Raw genomic sequence first — 17,994 nt, 5'->3', positions numbered from 1 at the left:
GGCTGAGCCAGGAAGGCCAGTCCGAGAGAACCCAGACAAGGGTGTGCAGTGGGCCCCTGCCCCTGGCGGGGTCTGTGCTTCTCTGGGTGGTGGGGTGGGGCAGGGGAGAGCCGGGGGTTAGCACCATTGGATGAAGGGTTTCGGAGTCAGCCCCTGGGTGGGGGGAAAGTAGGATGCACAACCACAGAGGGCTAGCAGCAGCTGGTGGGAAGGGATGGATGGTGGTGCCAGGGCCCTGGGCGACCCCTGTGTCCAGTCTGGTGTTTGCCCCACGCCCACTGTGCCCCCCCCATTCGCCAAGACACCACGAGGGAGCCAGGCCTTGCCCAGACCTGGGGCCACCTTGGGCACCCTCCCTGATCACAAAAACGTGCCTTGGGGATGGGGACTCCAACCTCTGGTCACCCAAAGAGAAGCTGGGACCACCCTGAGACCCGGGAGGGGTGTGGGGGCTGGGGGAGCCGGGCACCCCGCTAAGTGCACTTGACGCTGAAATGCCGGGGTGGGGGAGGAGCTGGGCCCTTGACGTGCTGGTTTGTGTCTAAGACGAAGCAGCCACACAGCACGTGGGGAGCTCAGCTGCCCCCCAGGGGTGAAGAGCGGAGATGCAAAGGCTTCACGGGCAGTGTCCTGGAGTGCGGTCAGTGAGCAGAAAGGAGGACTGGCCAGAAGGAGCAAGGGATGGGGACAGTGCTCCTCTAAGGACCGTCTCCCCCTCAAACGGCCTGGCTCCGCCCTTGGACCGGTCAGAGCCCAGGGGAGTGGGGTGGGGTCAGGATACAGCAAAGCAGGGGAGCCGGGCCGTGCCAGCTGCCTCCAGGAAGGTACCCCACGGCTGGGCCGAACCCCTCCCCATCTGGTGCCGGGTGCACCGCTACGCCCCCGAGGCGGCGGTTCGGGTCTCCAGACTCAGCTAGGCGAGCGCGCAGGACGGGCGACTCTCGCTCCGGGGCAGGTCCCGCGGGGAGTGGCCAAGGGCAGAGGGCGCTACTGCTCAGTCAGAGAGAGCCGCAGGATGCGCTCCAGCTCCTCCTCCTCCTGGCGCGCGCGCCGCCGCCGCTCCTCCTGCTCCTGCGCAGACAGCTCCATGGCCAGCCGCAGCTGCTCATCGTAGCTCCGGAACACGTGGCCGCCTTGGCCTGGGCGTGGGCTGGGCCGAGGGCTGGGGACCGACGCCAGGCCCGCGGGGGTTGTGGACTGGCGCTGCGGCGTGGGCGGAGCGCTCCTGGAGGCAGGTAAGATACGTCGAGGGCTCCGGGCATCTGCCCGTGTGCAGGGCGGAGACGGTGTGGAGGCCCCGAGACAGCGCAGGCCTCAACACCCTCCAGTGGAGGCGATGAGTCCCGCATCACCTCCCTGGCTCCCTCCCACCCGGTAGGAGCTGATTCCAGCTACTACGAAGCCCATCCTCCCAGTCTTCTAGAACCCCAGCCCCGACATTCTGTCTGGTGAGGGTCTGTGAAAGCTCTAAGGCCGCGTTTGGAGTACTGCTCACCCACCCCTGAGTCAGGAACGGGTGGTGGTGGTAGACGCCATCTTGAAACCAATAGGGTCCCTGATGACGGTACCACGGTTCCTCTGGGCCAAGAGGGGTTGCTCATGCGGCAGTGTCCATACGCACCGTGACAGGGCCCTGGTGTTCTCTGTGCACGTGTATGGGAGGTGGGGGAATAGGCGTCTCCAAACCCTCTCAGGACGGGCGGGCACTGACCTGTCCTGTCGGCGACCCTCGTAGGACATGGGGTGAGTGCCCGGTTTGCTGTTCGTTAGCGCCTCCCAGATGGTGACCTGGGCGGAGGCGGGGGTGAGCCAGTTAGCTGTGGCGGCACCGCAGTCCAGTGGCCCCGTGCGGCCGCGGGGACGCACCTGGTCATACTCACTGCCCGCCTCAAGCAGGCTCTGCTGGATGGCGAACTGCAGCAGGTCGTCATCGTCGTCGCGGGTGGTGGCCTCTCGCTGGCCGCCCAGCACGCTGTAGCCGCGTGGGGCCTCGAACAACGTGGGGGAGATCTCGCAGCCGCGGCACGAGGCTGGGGGCGCCGGGCTGTGGGTCAGAGTGGACCAGACCTCCCCTCCCGGCCACTCCCGGGGAAGTGCTTGGTGGGGAGGGGAAGTGAGGGCGGGCTCAGGGCAGGACAGGGTCTCACTCGTGGAACTGGAGCTGCTGACACTGGAGGAGTCACTGCCTGGGGAAGGGGTCTCGCTGCTGGGGCTGCCTCGCACCAACGGCACCGGCTCATCGCAGCCATTGAGGTTCCCGAAGGTGATGCGGGCATTGAGGATGTGGAAAATCGGGATTTCTGAGGATGCAGAAACCATCAGGCGCCACCACCCACTCCCTCACACCTTAGGTACCCACTCTTTACCTCCTCTAAGCCCCATCCTCCCAATAGCTGCTCAAAGGAAATGGGGGTGGAGCCTCACCAATCTTGACAGGGAATCCCGGAGGCAGGCGCAGGGTAATGAAATCCCGGAGCTTGGCGAAAAGTGCATTGCTGACGGCCATGAGGTCAATGATGGGGGCCACCTGCTCACACAGGGACAGGGGATGCTCCTCACACAGCCACAGCTTGGCCTTGAACCTGCGCCCCAGATCCCAAGGGGTGAGGGACATTGTAGAAGCCATGGCCTCCCAGCCCTGCCCACCCTTCCCCAGCACCACCATGGGGCCTCACTTCTGTGTCTTGGTGGTCAGTTCCATGGGTCGGCCCATGTCACGGTTGCCAAGCTCAAAGTTGGGATTGAAGTACTCTTCTGCGGTGATGGCAGTGGGGTTGGCTTGGCTCAGAGTCTGAGTGATCAGGGTCTGTACCACACAGGGAGGGGCTTATGAGCCCTTCTCAGTCCCTGAGGCCAGGCCAGCCACTTGGTATTACAAGCCCCGGATCTGTCCCCCCGCCATTGGAGCTGACAGGGCCTTGGGCATTGTGGAAAGAAAGGAAGTCCCCACAGGGTGCCTCCCAGACCTCCTCCTGATCCCCATCCACACGCTTCCACAGAGGGGTACCCCTCGCACACACTCACCCCATTTTGGGGGCCCCCATGCTGCTCAGCAATTCCCAGGAAGGACTGCAGAGGTGTCTTACAGCCTGCAAGAAATATGGCATTTCAGAGGACACTGCAGTCCTCAGAAGTGACAGCACCCAAGACCCAGGGAGGAGGCTGGTCCCTGGGGGGAGGGAGGATTGCTCACCGACACCACACACCCAGGCACCTTCACCTGAAGGTGACTGAGGACTCCAAGGGGCAGGGGCAGGACCACCATAAGCACAGCTGGAATAAAAGTAGGCCTGGGGCTCAGGAGAAACTTCCAAAAGTGTTTTGGGGTATGCATGTGTATGTTTTCCTTCAGGTGCTTCCATATTAACTTCATTTTGTTCTCTTGTGAGGTGGGAATTATGTCTATCCACTTCAGACAGACTAACTGGTGCCCAGAGAGTCAGTTGTAGTATCAGTGGGCACAGAGAATCAGTGGCAGGGCCCCTGTCCTTCTGCCTAGGGTATGTCCCACTAGACTAGAATGGCCAACAAACAGCGTACATGACATTCCCCCCTGCCCCCAAATCCAATGCAGATATTAGTAATCAGTTGAGCCCGTTGAGCCCAAATGTTGCCTTAGAATCTTAACAGCACTCTAGGCAACCACTACCAATCACTAGGATTTGGCACTTGAATTGAAACCTATTTGCCTGAATAAACTATCCTGGCTCTTGCTAGGATGTCAGAGGAAATACTGATGGAGGCGCTTGAGTGGGGCTGGTTCCTCCCCCCACCCCCATCCACCTCTGCCTCATTACCTTTGACCTTGCCCTTGTGCTGTTCTGAAAGATGCTCTGTCCGTGTCCGGGTGATGAGCTCCACATTGGATGCCCCATATACCTGGAGACAGATGAGGAAAGGACTCACAGACAGCTTTGGTACCCCTACCCTGCCCCTAAGGGCGTTATGAACACTTCCTACAAGGAACGGTCAGGGGAGGGGGGTGCTGTCAGTTCCAATCTCCAGGCCTTTGGGCAAGTAATTATATGAAGTTATTCATTCAGTTCTCTTATTCATTCAACAAACATTTTTGTGAGGAGCCTTTATAAGCCAGGCACTGAGGCAGCCATCAGGGATACAGCAGTGAACAAGCATGGCCAGACATGATCCTTGCCCTCTTGAGGCTCACAATCAAGAAGACGATGGACAGTAATAACACAGTGTGATACATGCTCTAATGGGGAGAGCACAGGACTGTGGGAACAAAAAACAGAGGCCATAACCCAGCCTATGAACCAGGGAAGGCTTCCAGGAGGAAACAACAATGACACAGAAACTTGCATTGGTTAGACTCTTCACCACATGGCCCCACATGGGTGATATGGGGGTCCCAGAGTGACTGCTGGGGGTCCCCCACAACAGTCTTCTTAGGGGTAAAGGCCTGGCTTTGGAGTCAGCCAGCTGGGTCTGAAGCTTGGCTCTGGGCAACCTTGTACTGGCCACTTAGTCACTCCAAGCCCCTGCTTCCTCATCATAAAATGGGCCAGTACCCTACTTCATAGAGTTGTTGTAAAGATTAAATGGGAAACTGTGGAAAGGGCTCGATAAACATCTGTAAAATGGGAATAATAATAGCATCTACCCGAAAGGGTTGTCGTGAGGATTAAATGAGTGTGTGTGTGTGTGAGACATACACACATATATATATAGACGTGTGTGCATGTGTACATAGACACACATACATACATACAAGTACATACATTTAAAATGTCAGAACAGAGCCTTGAACATGAACATAATATTAGGTGCTCAATAAATGCTGGCCATTCTCATCAGTTGCCTCTTAGTCTCATGACCTTCCCTCCACGCTGCATTGCCTCTGCACCTCCAAGGCTGAGAAAGCATGGTCAGGAAACCCCTGCCCAGCTCGCTGTAGGCAAGAGTGTGGTGGGTCTGGCACCCGGGAGCTATGACCTCACCTTGGCTTCATACCCATTCACCATCTCGGTCTTCTCGCTGCGCCAGCCCAGGATGCCGGTCTTGTTCCTAGGGAAGCAGAGTGGTCTAGGTGAGGGGGCGTCCACCAGGCTGGCTCCAGGCTTCCAATGTCATTCCCACTTACCTCTCAAAGGAGATGTTCTTGGTGTCGAGCTGCGTGGTGACGACGGGTGCGGTGAGCCGGCTCAGCACCTGCTCCTCGGTGGGCTGGGCAGCAGCCAGCAGTAGCTCACGGTCCTGCCCGGCCAGAGCCAGGGTCTCTGTGTACACCACCCGGCGGTCGTGGTCAATCTCCATGACCACGGCGCTCGTGTCTGCCAGCCGCAGAATAGCACAGGGGGTCAGGGGTCTCAGGGGGCTGTCCCCAGCCTCCCCACCCTGCCCCATCTCCCGCCTGCCTGACCTTGGCCCCTGAAGACAAAGCTGCGGTTCCCTCGCTGCCACGTCATGTGGTCAAAGCCCAGAAGTGTGGTGTCTACCCGAAGGTTCTGCCCACTCTTCCACACTTTGTAGGTGTCACTGGGGCAGATCTTGGACACCAGGGGCACTAGGTTGAAGAGAAGGTCAGAGGTGGCTTCAGTTTGTCTGGCCCACCACCCTCAGCCACCTCAGAGCATGGGGGTCAGGAGTGTGGCTGGGAAAGGGTAAGGGAACCGGTGGGAGAGCAGCCCCTGCTCCAGTTCCCCCCCACAAATGTAGACCACAGTCACTCAGAAATGAACAACCTGAGGCTGGGGACAGGCATGACTCAGCCACCACCAAGTCCCTAGTATCCACCATTTAATTCACTCACTCAACCTTTCATCTAGTCTTCCAACAAATATTTATTAAACACCTACTATGTGCCAGGCACTGGGGATACAACATTGAACAAGACGGGACCCCTGCCCTCTTGGAGCTCACCTTCTAGTAAGGGGTGACAGGTAACAAACAAATGAGCCAGTCATTACAAAGTGAAGGAAATAATAATGGAATCAATCGAGGCATGGTGGAAAGGCCTCAGGAAGAGGTAGCAATGAGCTGAGAGCTAAGAGGTGAGAAGGAGCCATGGGAGAGTGATGGGAAGAGTGCTCTAGGCAGGGAAGCAGCAAGTGCAGAAGCCCTGAGGTGGGAGAGTGCCCAGAGAGGCCCCCGTCAGCCCCTCTTACCCCAGCTAGTGAACTCCCATTTCATCTCCACGTAGAAGTCCTGGGCCTGGAGGATGAAGAGAGTGGCTAAGCCTGTGCTAGAGATAGCGTTCAAAGACCGTGGTGGGGAGGCTGAGAGGCTGGCCCTCACCTTGCGCAGCTTCTCCAGGAGCACAGGGATGCCTGCCAGCCGCTTCACCACCCGCTGGTAGTCCCGGTACCGCAGCACCAGCTGCACCAGCTCCAGGTCCCGGGTACTCACAGCTTCCTGAAGCACTGGGGGCGGGGTGTGGGCAAGAGGCAATGTCACAGGGCAGGATCCTGCCTAGGGCTCCCTTCAGCCAATCAGAGGTGAGGATATGATGCCGGGAGACCCAGGCTGTGGGGTAGCGGTGAGTAGGGGTGCCCACCTGTCCAGCCGCTGCGATTCTCCCTGCCCACATCTGCGCCGTGTGCCAGGAGCACGCGGGCACACTCGAGGTGCCCCAGGGTGGTGGCCAAGTGCAGGGGAGTCCGCCCACGGGGATCCAGCTGCTCGATGTCCACCTGGAAGAGGTGAAGAGGTCGCCCTGGTCACTTCTGAGGTAGCCCATCTAAGCCTGACAGCCTCTAGGCAGGCAGCAACCACCTAGCTGTCCTGTCCTGCCCATCTCAGAAGGCAATGGAAAAAATAGACACAATGTGCTGGGGTCAGGTGAGGGGAAAGGGGCTTGCAGGAGAGGGCAGGAAGTAACTCTGAGAAAGGGAAGGACTTCCTTTCCTGTCCACCTAGGTGCCCTGACTGGGTTCACTCTTCCAAGGCCCAGTGGTCTGCCTGTGAAGAGTAAGCCTGGGGCCGAAGTGTGGTCTAGAAAGACTCTTGGCCAGGGAGGGCACCTGAGACAGGACCTATCCTAGGGGTCCAAGACCACACCTTCAGGAAGGGCCACCAATTTAGATCATTGACATTATCCCTGAGAGGTTTAGCAAACAGTTGCAGTAATACATTGATAAGAATGAAAGAATATGTTCATGGTACAACTTCAAACCCATGTCCTGTGCCTATGGGACACTATGTATTAACATTTTTTATAAATACTCTTATTATTTTGTGAATAACACGATTATATGACATGAGATTTTTGTTGCGTGATAAAAGCATATGTTTGTTAAACATAAATATTTAGATATATTTCAGGAGACTAGGACTTCTGCTTAAATATGTGAACTGACCACGTGTATGTAACTCCTTTTCTCCTCCCCAAACTTGATTAAAATGCCAGGAACAGGCTTCTACTCCAATATGATGCGATAACTGAAATTACCCTCCCACCAAACAGAGAAAACTATTGCTTCAAAATATATGAAATAATTGTTTTCAGACATTAGGCAACAATTAGTCCAGGACTGTGATCCCTGAAGTAAGAGAAACAAACAAGGTGGGCTCTATGATTGCCTAAGTTTCTACTTAGAGGAATATTCCAGACAGCAATTCAGGTAGGGGAATCCCCAGCAGAGCATGGTAGTCTTGCTGAGGAGTTAAGGAGACAGAGATAGGAGTTCAGGGAGGCTGAGGTAGCTAGAAGTTGCAGGGCAGAGTTCCAGGAAGAAGTGAGCTATGTAAAAAAAAAAAAAAAAAAAACTCCAGAAATCTGCATATAGTCCCCTTTGAGTCTTTGCTGAATACTAAACTTCACATGTGTAGAGTGAAACTCAACAAAACCAGGCAGAAAAGGAACAATAGGCTGGTAAATTCTCAGAGCTCACCCATGGCAGGGAGACATTCAAGCTCCAACCTGCTAGAGTAGAGAGTTCTTGTTGATTACCCAGGGTATTCAAGAGACCCAAGAAGGGTTATATCTTAGGAGTAGGAATCCTATCCCAAGAGAAAAGGCTCACCCAGACCTAATCTAATAAAGATTAAAAATAAGCTCAAAAGGATCAAACTGATTTGCAAGTAACTTAACTTAGGCTGCCAGAACAAAGTCTAACACTCTCTAAAGGAAGACAACAATATCCCGATGCTTAACATCACAACATTTACAATGTCCAACATCCAGTTAAAAATGACTAGACATGCATAGAAGTAGGAAAATATAAAACCCATAATCAGGAGAAAAATCATTTAATAGAAACATATTCAGAAACAATAAAGATGAATGGCTCAATATGCTCAAAAGTTTAAAGAAAAACAACATTCACAGGGAAAGAAATGGGAGATAAAAAGTACAATATCTGAAATGAAATTTTCACTGGATAGAATTAACAGTAGACTAGACACTACAGAATAAAAAGAAAATCAGTGAATTTAAAGATACAGCAACAGAACTGTACAAACTGAAGAACAGAAGAGAAAAAAAGTATCGAAAAACATTCAAACAGCCTCAGCAATCTGTGAGACACTATAAGGCATTCTAACATATGTATAATTGCAGTCCCACAGGATAGGATAAGGAAGTGGAAGAATAAGACAAATTTAAAGAAATAGCCAAAAAATTTCCAAATTTGGTTTAAAAAAAACTACTGTAGTAAGTTGAATGGTGGTGCCCCCACAAAATATATGTCTACATCCTAACTGCCAGAACCTGTGAATGTGACCTTATTTGGAAAAAGGGTCTTTGCAGATATAATTAAGTTAAGGATCTTAAAATGAGATCGGCCTGAATTATCCAGGTAGGCCCTAAATCCGGTTTATAAAACACACACACAGAGAAGTTCCATGTGAAGATGCAGGCAGAGACTGAAGTTATGCAACCACAAGCCAAGGAATGCTTGGAGCCGCCAGAAGCTTGAAGAGACAAGGAAGGATTCTCCCCTAGAGACTTTGGAAGGAGTGGAGCTGATACCTTGAACCTGGACTTCTAAAATGATGAGAGAATAAATTTTTGTTGTTTTAACCCACCCAGTCTGTGGTAATTTGTTGCGGAAACTAATACAATGATAAATCCACAGAACCAAGGAACTCAATGAATACCAAGGAACTCAATGAATCCCAAGGAAGAAAAACACCAAAAAAACCTACGCCAAGGCCCATCATAATCAAATGCTGAAAACTAATGATAAAAAGAAAATCTTAAAAGCATTTTAAAAAAATTTTTATCGGAGTATAGTTGATTTACAGTGTTGTGGAAAGCATTTTGAGAATTGAGACACGCTATGTATGTAAGGACAAATATAGGAAATACTACATACTTTTCGTCAGTAACTATGCAAGCTAGAAGACAACAGAATGAAATCTTTGAAGTGCTGGGGAAAAAATTGTCAACCTAGAATCCTATATCCTGTTAAAAATATACTTCAAAAATGAAATGGGGGAATAAAGACTTTTATGGACAAACAAGAGCTAAGAGAATTTATCACCAGAAGACATGCAAGAAATGTTAAATGAAGTTATTCAAGTGGAAGGAAAATGATACCAGATGGAAACTTAGATCTATACAAAGGAATGAAGATTCCCTCAAAAGGTAAATGTGTGATGGACTTCCCTCGTGGCGCAGTGGTTAAGACTCTGCGCTCCCAATGCAGGGGGCCCAGCTTCGATCCCTGGTCAGGGAGCTAGATCCCACATGCATGCTGCAACTAAGAGTTCTCATGCTGCAACTAAGGAACCCGCCACCTGCCACAACTAAGACCCGGCACAACCACATTAAAAAAATAAAGAAAAGTAAATGTGTGAGTAAGTATAAGAATGCCAATAAAATATTTAAAACCCACAAGAAAGTGGCTGGGGCATCACAATTGACTTAAGGGAACAGAAGGTACTAGAACCCAAGCATTCACAGAGGGAAACCCCAGTGATTAGCAAGCTGGATTCCCCCCTTAGCACCCTTGACAGGTGCAGAACATGCAGGCAGTGGGAACAGCAGAGGTGGGAGAAAGGCTCAGGACTGAATACAGGGGGGTCTGGTTAAAATTCAGAACCCCCTCCCCAATCTTGTAAAGCTGGGAGATGCCCCCCTTCCTCTCCACAGGATGCCAGGGGTTTATTCTTTATAGAAATTGAGCTTCAGATGCACTGAACTCGGACATTGGTCTGAGGATGAGGTCATGGGACTGAAAACTGGTGAACAGTGAAAGCCCAGTCCCTTCCCTGCCTCAAGTCCTGAACCACTGGCAGCCAGACTGCACATAACACTGCCCCATCCTACCCCTAGCAGGAGACTGGAGAATTCCTTCTTGCAGAAACTAGAGGCACCACAGACCTCTGGGTACAGAAATTTGGGGATCCCAACAATAAGCAGGCCAGTCATCTTAGAGCAGCACCCGTTCGTTAATAAGCTCCACACCCCCATCCTTAAATATGCCCCAAGAGCCGAGGGTGAGTGGACACTTGAGGAAAGCTGCCAACATGAAAGATACCAAAACATGCAAATAGATGCTAAAAACCCAGAGGAAACAACTGTCAATGCAGGAAACAGATGAAAAAAAAATTTGGCCGGGGGGGACAGTAATTTACACCCTGAGAAAAATATGAAAAGGAAATTGAATTCATGAAACAAAATGGGACGTTCTGACCTGTGACTTCTTTCCCTTGCTTTCTTTATGCCAGCCATACCTGGACAGCTTCACCTGCCCCAGTTCTCCCATCACAGTAAACAGCACCTCAGTTCACTCCCTTTCCAGGTAAGAAACATTGGGACTGTTTTTATCTCTTCTTTTTCTCTCACCTTCCATATCTAATCCATCAGTAAAATTTGACCTTACAGGCTCTACCTTCAAAATAGATCCAAAGTCATCTTAGTTTTCACCACCTTCAGGCTACCCTCCTGGTCGTGGCCACCCCATCTGTCACCTAATTCCGCCCACTCTTCTCTTGGTTCCTTAGGTCTATTCTTCACAGGGCCCATCATAGGTGCTGTCATCCTGTGAAATATTCCTCAGGTCCTGACGCCCCTTAGCTCAAAATCTCTCCATGGCTTCCCATCCAGTTGAGAAAAGAATCCTGGACGTCTCTTTGAACTCACATGCTCTCCCATCTCTCCAAGCTCCACTCCTGCATATCAGCCTTCTCCGGAACCATCTTCTCCTGGGTACCAGTAGCCACAAAGCTGCTTCTCGCACTTCATTCAGGCCACTGCTCAAATGTCACCTCCTTAGAAAGCCTGGTCCTGACAACCCATCTCAAATGTCAGTTGCTATTTATCTATCTGTTGTCCCTTATCCTGCTCTAGTTCTCTCCCAACATTAAATTGCTTATTTATTTTTTCATTGTCTCCCTCTCCTAGACTGTTAAGCCCCACAAAGGGACCGTCTGTCTTGTTCAGTGCTACATCCCCAGTCTCTGGACAGCATCTGGCACATAACTGGTGCTTAATAAATATTTATTAAACAAATGCATAGATGACTTTTTAAGGGACATGGGGAAGGAAGGCAAGGGAGTGAAGTGTAAAATTGATTAACCAGTAAATACTTGTAGAGGTATATTGCTTATAATTATGGAGGCAAATACCAGAACAGCCTAAAGAGTTCAAAGTGGTTGCCTCTGAGAGGAGTGGGGAAGTAGTGAGGACTGCTACCTTCTAGCAACAGTTAAATATTTTAAACATGAGTGGGAACTCCTTTGTCAAAAATGAAACATTTAAAATAATTCAGATTATTTATATAATTTTTATAACCCTTGTTGGCATTTCTTCATTTTTAAATATACTGGGAGCCTCAAAAAAAACCCAAAACTGTGCCTGGCCCCTGTGAGCGGCCCCCCTGCTGCTCCTCTACATGAGCTCCCCAGAGGGGAGGGGAGCCTCTTACGGGTTGAGCTGGGCCCCTCAGGGTCTGACCTGGGTGGGGTCCTGAGTCCTGGGGTGGGAGTGATGCAGGATCCATAGACCCTGAGCTGGCTGGGTCATGGGGGGTGTCAGGAGGAGGCCTTCCCATGGGGCCGCAGCCCAGCCAACCACGCCTCCCACCGGCCCCGCCCCAGATGCTGCTGCTGCTAACAAGGCCCCAGGGAGCCAGCAGGGCCCGGTCCCCGGGCTCCAGATGCCGCCTGCCTCCTTCCCCCTCAGGTGCCTCCGCTCCAGGCTCCACAGAGAGGCTGGCACCGCCTGCCAGGCAGGGGTGCCCTCCCTACCCCCACTCCACAGGAGCTCTCCCGACAGCCCTCCCCAGGGTCCCCAAGGCACCGCTGTCTTCCAGGGCCAACATCAGCCCTGCATACTGTCAGCCGAGCGCCAACGAAGTTCCCCCTCACCCGTCCAAAGCTGGGCCTGCAGGGGAAGAGGCACCTTGCCGGGGGCCCAGGTGGGAGAATTCATTAATTTCCTCGGCAAAGGCCTGCTGCTATTTAATTGCTGGAATGGAAAGGTTTCCAATGAAACCCAATAGCCAGCCCTCCCCACCAAGAGAACGGAAACTCTGCACCCCAGCTGGCCTCAGCTGGAGCCAAAAGCAGGGGTCTTTTGAGCTTAGGAGCTGGGGCTCCCTGGGCAGAGTCTCCCTGCTTCCACTCAGGCACCTGCCTGCACACACACACACACACACACACACACACACTCGTACAGGTACCATAAGGACACACACTCTTACTCCTGCATTCACACTCGTTGTACATGTGCACCCCTAAGTGTACAAGCACATGTGTGCCCAGCTGCCCTCCGGCCTGCAGGCCTCTACTCATGTAACACATGTATTTGCCAGCACATTTGCACATGCACACTCCTTGAACCCACATGCACTAGCAGGGTATTCTTCAAAGTTGTTTAGCACTAGCAGAGTCCTTTTGTTAGGTGAAATCTTATAAGAACATACCAGATGTATAGACTAAACACAGGTGCTGGAGAAGTAAGGTGAGGGGCCCAGAGCCTGGGGCCCCTTGCCTCCTCAGCCTGCGTCTCCTTTCCTTGCCCCACTCCATCCCCCAGCCCCAGGGAAGACAGCCAGAGTCTGGTATGGCCACTGCTCCTCTGCTCTCCCACCAGGCAGGCCTGAGCTCACTCAATGGGGGGAGGGAGGCAAGATGCTTCCCCAAGTGGAGTTGGGCCAGTGGGGGTGGCACCTGCTGACTCCCCCTCCACCCACCCCCTCCGCCCACCCCTCCATCCACCCCTCCACCCTGCCCCCTCCGCCCACCCCTCCGCCCACCTCTCCACCCACCCCCGCCACCCGCCCCTCCACCTAAGCCCTCCACCCACCCCCCTCTATCCTGCCCCACACAGCCCCTCCCCCTCATCCCAGACACATTGATTTTTGGCTTCTAGGGTCTGTGGCTCCCTCTCCTGAGCTTCCCAACTCATCAGCTGTGGTGACAGCCCATACCCAGGACTGCCTACTTTGCGAGGAGAAGGGATCACAGGTGCTCCTGGACACAACAGGTACTTTGGGTGAGGCAGCCTCTGTCTGAGTATCCAGGGGCCCCACCATCCCATCTCACCTGCCTCTAGGTCAGAAGGATGAACCGGGGAAAGCAGGAAGGAGGACCATGGTGGAGGCAGCCGCCGGAAGAAAAAATGTTTCTCTAGGACCACAGTCCAGCCCCCTCCAGAGTGCCTGTTGCCTGGGAAGAATCCTGCTCTCCTTGGCCCTCCCACAGGGAGCTATTCAGTCTAACCTCCACCTCCCACCCCCAGGGAACACCAGGGACGCGTGACTCCAGAACCAAGGCCATGCCCGGCTGTCTGGACCTCAGGCCTCGTGCCGGCCAAGGGGGAACTGGCACATCCCCTACCCTACAACCCCCTGCCCCCTCCCAACCTGGTAGAGCAGGTGTGTGGCAGGAAGCAGGGCACCCAGCAACCATTGTATTGCTGGGTATTGGCTAGGGGTGATCATGGACCCTTCCCTTCACCAAAAAACACCCGCTGAGCACCTCCCATCTCCCCACCACTCCCTGCTTCCAGACCCCATGAACCTGCTCAGAAGCCTGCCGTGCCATCCCCCTCCTCCTTGGCCAGCATTGCCAAGCCTGCCCACGGGAGGGCTTCTGCAGGGCTTTCTTGGAGTGAAGAAGAGGCAGCTATGACAAGTGAAGACCAGGGAAACCGAGCTGCTGTGTGTTTGAGGAAAACCCAGCTGTTTTCTGTGACAGTGGGTGCCAGAAGGACCAGAGATCAGGGACCCCCAGATGAGATGCCTGGGGTCTATAGTGTTTCATTATGATGTTAAGTGGCTGCCCCCAGACCCATCACCTGCAGGAAATGGCTGGGGTGGGCATCCTCAGTTCTCCCTGGGAGTCTGAGGCCCTGGGGACTGAGCAGTGCACATCTGGATGCAAGCATCACCCTGGGTCAGTCCTGGAGTCGAAATACAGCCAGGGGGCTCTCCCACCCAGACTGACTGGCATTCCCCTTCTTGGCACCCCTGATTCCTTTAGGGTTGAAGAAGGGTTTAATCTCAACCAATGCCCTATATTCCCCCTGGCCTGGATCAGGGCAGGCAGTATCCGTTTCAGGAAGACAAAAACTCACCAGGGTGAGGGGATGAGTGGGTGGGGATGGGGTGAACCTGGTCCCTGGTTTCTGTGGCAGCCTGAGGGGAGCAAAGAGGAACACACTCAGTGGTCCAAACCACCCCTACCTGCAGCGGGTTCCAGTGCTCCCCATCCAGCCTCACCCCAGGAAGATGACTGCTGACCTGAGGACTGTCAATCAGACAGGGCTGGGTGAAAAAGCCTTTTCTTCTAAGGCATTCTGCCTCTCTCCAATCTCTGCAAGAAAAGGACCACCCACCCCTTGGGCAAGGGAGTGTGATTGAGGTGTTCTGGACATTCAACCACTAGCCTTCTGCCTAACAATTCTTTGACCAACCATCAACCATCCCATTGGGAAGTTCCTCTAAGATCATACTTAAATCCCTCCAGCTGTAACCTCTATCAGAGGCTTGTCTTCTCTTGCCCTCAAGGGGAGGAAAGCAGAGAAGAGCCAGAAGAGGCTGGACTGTTTTAGCACCCTGCACATCACACTGTACTTCCCTGTTCACACTTGCTTCACCAGAACGGGGTTTCCTGGAGGGCATGGGCTGTGCCTGGTTTGTTCATCTTTGTCCCGCAGGATCCACCACTCTGACCTTGCTTCCTTTACCAGTGGCTGCAAACCACTTCCTTTATGATGGATAAACAGAGATGTGGTCTGAGGAGCAACCTGGAGCATCCTTGTGGAAGCAGAGGTAGAATGGAAGTGGACACCCCGACCAGAGATGGAGGCTCAGGTCACCCCAACACTTCCTGGGACTGCTATGCAGAGCTGGGTGCTGCACTGGTCCGAGGGCTCAGTGGTGGAATTCAGAGACACACTCTGACCCTGACTTCGCTCACCATCTGGGGATGTCCTGCTCTCCACCTCATTCTTCCCTTGGAAGCAGACAGCTCCTCAAACTGAACTTCCTGTGACTCAGGAAGTGGCCCTCAAAAGGCATATTCCCAAAGGGGCAACGCCTTAGCAAACCACTCCCAGCCCATGGCCCCAGGATCTCAGATCTAGGCCAAGTCTGCAGGCCTCAACTGGAGACAAACCAGGGCAGGCTGGGCCCAGCTCTCGCTCCTGCCTCCCCACCCTGGAGGGTTAGTCGTCCGTGCCACGTGTGCCTACCTACGCCTGAAGGCCAAGGGCAGAGTTGGGAACTACCTGTGACCTGTGCCTGCCTGCCTGTCTGCCTTGGTCCTAAAGAACGGCCAGGAGACCCCATCCCTTACCTTATCTTCTTGGAGGCCACCGCCCAGCCAAAGCTGGCTGACCCACCCATTCTCAATGACTAGAGGAACCTGGTAGCCTGCTCTGTGTGCAAAACCTCAAATCCTGCCAGGGGCCAAAGGGCCCCTCGCTTCCTCAGCGCCTAGAAGCCAGGCCCCAGCACCAGAGGGCAGGAGAGCGCCTTTCAGCACCTGGACAAGGCCCTTCAGGGCTAAACCCAAGAGGGTCTCCCTCTTTACTCCCCATTCCTGAGCCGGGTCTGAGGGATCCAGGGGCTCTGCCCAGTCTGAGCAAACAGATAAGCGCTCATCGTTGAGGGTAGAGGGCACTGGGTGGGGCTGGAATGTCTGGGAGTGTCACAGCCTCTTTGATCCTTGACCCGTGACCCCCTCCCTACGCAGGCCTTGCCCACCTCCGCACACTCACGCGGGAGGTGTTGCTGCCGAGCTGAGTGGGGCGGACTCTCCTACCGCGTGGAACACAGATGGAGCCGGCAGCCCCTCCCCGCAGCCCTCACTGCCCCGGCGGAGGAGGGGCACGGCGTCCCCTACCCCAATCTGGGAGGGTCCGGAGCACGTGTGGGCCGCCAGTCCGGGCCGGAGGGAAGCGGGCGGGGGCCGCTCCCATCACCCTCTCCGGGTCAACAGCACAAAAGCGGCGGCTGCGAACAAAGAAGCGCTGCAAACTCGCCAGGGGGGCGGGACAGCCCGCGCCGCGCCCCCTCCCCAAGCCGGGCGGGCGTGCCCGGCCATGGGGTCCTCGCGGCGCCCCGACGGCGCTCTTACCTGGCCGGCGCGGACCTCCTTCTCCAGCTCGCGGTGGCGGTTGTGCCACACGAGGTAGTGCAGCGGGTACTTGCCCTCGGGCCCCTTCCTGGCGGAGGCGTTGGCGGGGATCATCGCCCGCTCCTCATGCCGGGGCCGCGGCGCCCGGCCCGGGAGGAGGGACCGCGCCAGAGCCAGGGCCCGGAGCCGCGGGGCGGGGGGCCAGCGCTGCCTGCTCGCAGGGCTGCGGCTCGGGCATGTGCTAGCGGCGCCGGCGGGCGGGGGTGGCGCGCCCGGAACGGTGCGGGCGGCGCGGGCCGCGGGCGTCCTCGCGAGGCGGCGGGCGGCGCGGAAAGGCCCCCACCCGCCCGGAGAGGGCGCGGGCACTCGGCGGCGCGGCGCGGACTCGCGCCTCGCCTCCCACACCCCCGCGACAAAGACGCTGCTCGGCCGAGGGGGCAGGCGCCCGCAGCAGGCGCGGGGGCGCACGGGGCGAGGGCCCCAGGGACGCCGCCGCCGCAGGGACGCGCGCCCGCAGCTGCATAGCCCGGCCCTCAGCCCGAGCGGTCGGCTAGGGATGCAGGGATGCGGGGGAGAGAGGAGGGGGACGTGGGTGTCCTGGGCAGTGCTTGTTATAACTCGGCCCCGCGGCATCATGGGGCTTGTAGTCCGCCTCGTGGAACTGGGGGTGGCGAGTGGCCGGAGAGGGTCCCGCAGTGGCCCCCTGATTCATTGAGAGAGTGGGGAGGGAGTCAGGCCTGGCTGGAACGGAGGCAGTGTCCTGACGCCAGTTGGACTGGGGCGCACCGCCACCCGCTGGCATTTTGCCTTTTGCTGGGGAAGGAGGGGGTTACAGGCCTTGCTCAAGCCTTAGGGGTCGCGGGAAGGTGTGGCCTTCAGGATTGAGTTTGGGTCCTAGTGGAACGTGAGCAGGATCCAGATTCCAAGAAGAGTGACTGATGGGAGGAATCCTGAGAAAGGTGCGGGGCGTTAGTGCCAAGGGTCACTGGAGCAACCAGGAATCTGGCACCTGAAATACTGCGTAGGAGTCTTCCCTGCCTTCTTTTAAAATTAAACTCCATCTTCCACATTTGACGTTAGAAAGAGAATGTCTATTAAGGCTGGGAGAGCAGACCCCTCCCGCCATACGCTGTCCTCTGCAAGGACCAGAGTGAGGCTGGGCAGAGACAGCAGCAGGTGGCAGCTCCCCACCTCCACCCCATGTGGTACCCTCTGGAGAGGAAGTGACTGATTCCAGAGACTAACTCCTTCCTGAATAACCCCAGGGCAGAGAGGTCTTTCCAGAAGGGTGCCTGCAGATGCCGCGATAAAAGTGGAATTGCCCTCTGGGGCAGCCTATTGCAAGGGCTGGTAGGACCTGGAGTGGATAGGGACTGGGGTGTCTGAGAGAACCTGAGTGAATTCCTCCTTACTATCTGCCTGACCTTAAGCAGATTGCTTAAATTTTCTGGCTTCTCGGACCACTCACCTCTAAAATGTGACACTAAATACTACCTCCTCGGG

General features: G+C 54.9%; 1 protein-coding gene and 1 long non-coding RNA gene across 7 annotated transcripts; one reads left to right on the top strand and one right to left on the bottom strand.

Moving 5' to 3' along the window:
• Positions 1-719: 719 nt before the first annotated feature.
• Positions 720-16,714, bottom strand: ANKRD13B (ankyrin repeat domain 13B). Of its 6 annotated transcripts, none has more exons than XM_059908632.1 (15): positions 16,492-16,709; positions 6,515-6,650; positions 6,256-6,380; positions 6,126-6,171; positions 5,381-5,524; positions 5,102-5,291; positions 4,959-5,025; positions 3,798-3,879; positions 3,025-3,089; positions 2,676-2,806; positions 2,425-2,582; positions 2,148-2,300; positions 1,867-2,030; positions 1,712-1,788; positions 720-1,225 (listed from the first exon to the last, which is right to left on the bottom strand). In XM_059908632.1, the coding sequence occupies exons 1-15, from the start codon at positions 16,603-16,605 to the stop codon at positions 988-990; spliced, it is 1,890 nt and encodes a 629-aa protein (XP_059764615.1). In that variant the 5' UTR covers positions 16,606-16,709; the 3' UTR covers positions 720-987. The 6 variants fall into 6 exon arrangements, with proteins under 6 accessions (XP_059764615.1, XP_059764616.1, XP_059764612.1 ...); XM_059908633.1 differs by lacking the exon at positions 16,492-16,709 and adding exons at positions 14,486-14,546; positions 16,258-16,332 and having other exon boundaries at positions 1,867-2,300; XM_059908629.1 differs by having other exon boundaries at positions 1,867-2,300; positions 16,492-16,712.
• Positions 7,325-11,289, top strand: LOC132355997 (uncharacterized). Its single transcript, XR_009499728.1, has 2 exons — positions 7,325-10,706; positions 10,909-11,289. It is a non-coding gene; the product is annotated as an uncharacterized LOC132355997 (long non-coding RNA).
• Positions 16,715-17,994: the final 1,280 nt, after the last annotated feature.

The sequence above is a fragment of the Balaenoptera ricei genome, chromosome 20 (assembly GCF_028023285.1).
Source record: "Balaenoptera ricei isolate mBalRic1 chromosome 20, mBalRic1.hap2, whole genome shotgun sequence".
Lineage (NCBI taxonomy): Eukaryota > Metazoa > Chordata > Mammalia > Artiodactyla > Balaenopteridae > Balaenoptera > Balaenoptera ricei.
This window is presented reverse-complemented; position numbering and strand designations above follow the sequence as displayed.

Excerpts from the sequence above, each read along its gene's own strand:
- ANKRD13B (XM_059908629.1), bottom strand. The coding sequence starts at position 16,605 with ATGATCCCCGCCAACGCCTCCGCCAGGAAGGGGCCCGAGGGCAAGTAC. Across the intron at positions 6,651-16,491 it reads AGGAGGTCCGCGCCGGCCAG|GTGGACATCGAGCAGCTGGA; the intron begins GTAAGAGCGCCG and ends CACCTCTTCCAG. Across the intron at positions 1,789-1,866 it reads CGGGCAGTGAGTATGACCAG|GTCACCATCTGGGAGGCGCT; the intron begins GTGCGTCCCCGC and ends GCCTCCGCCCAG.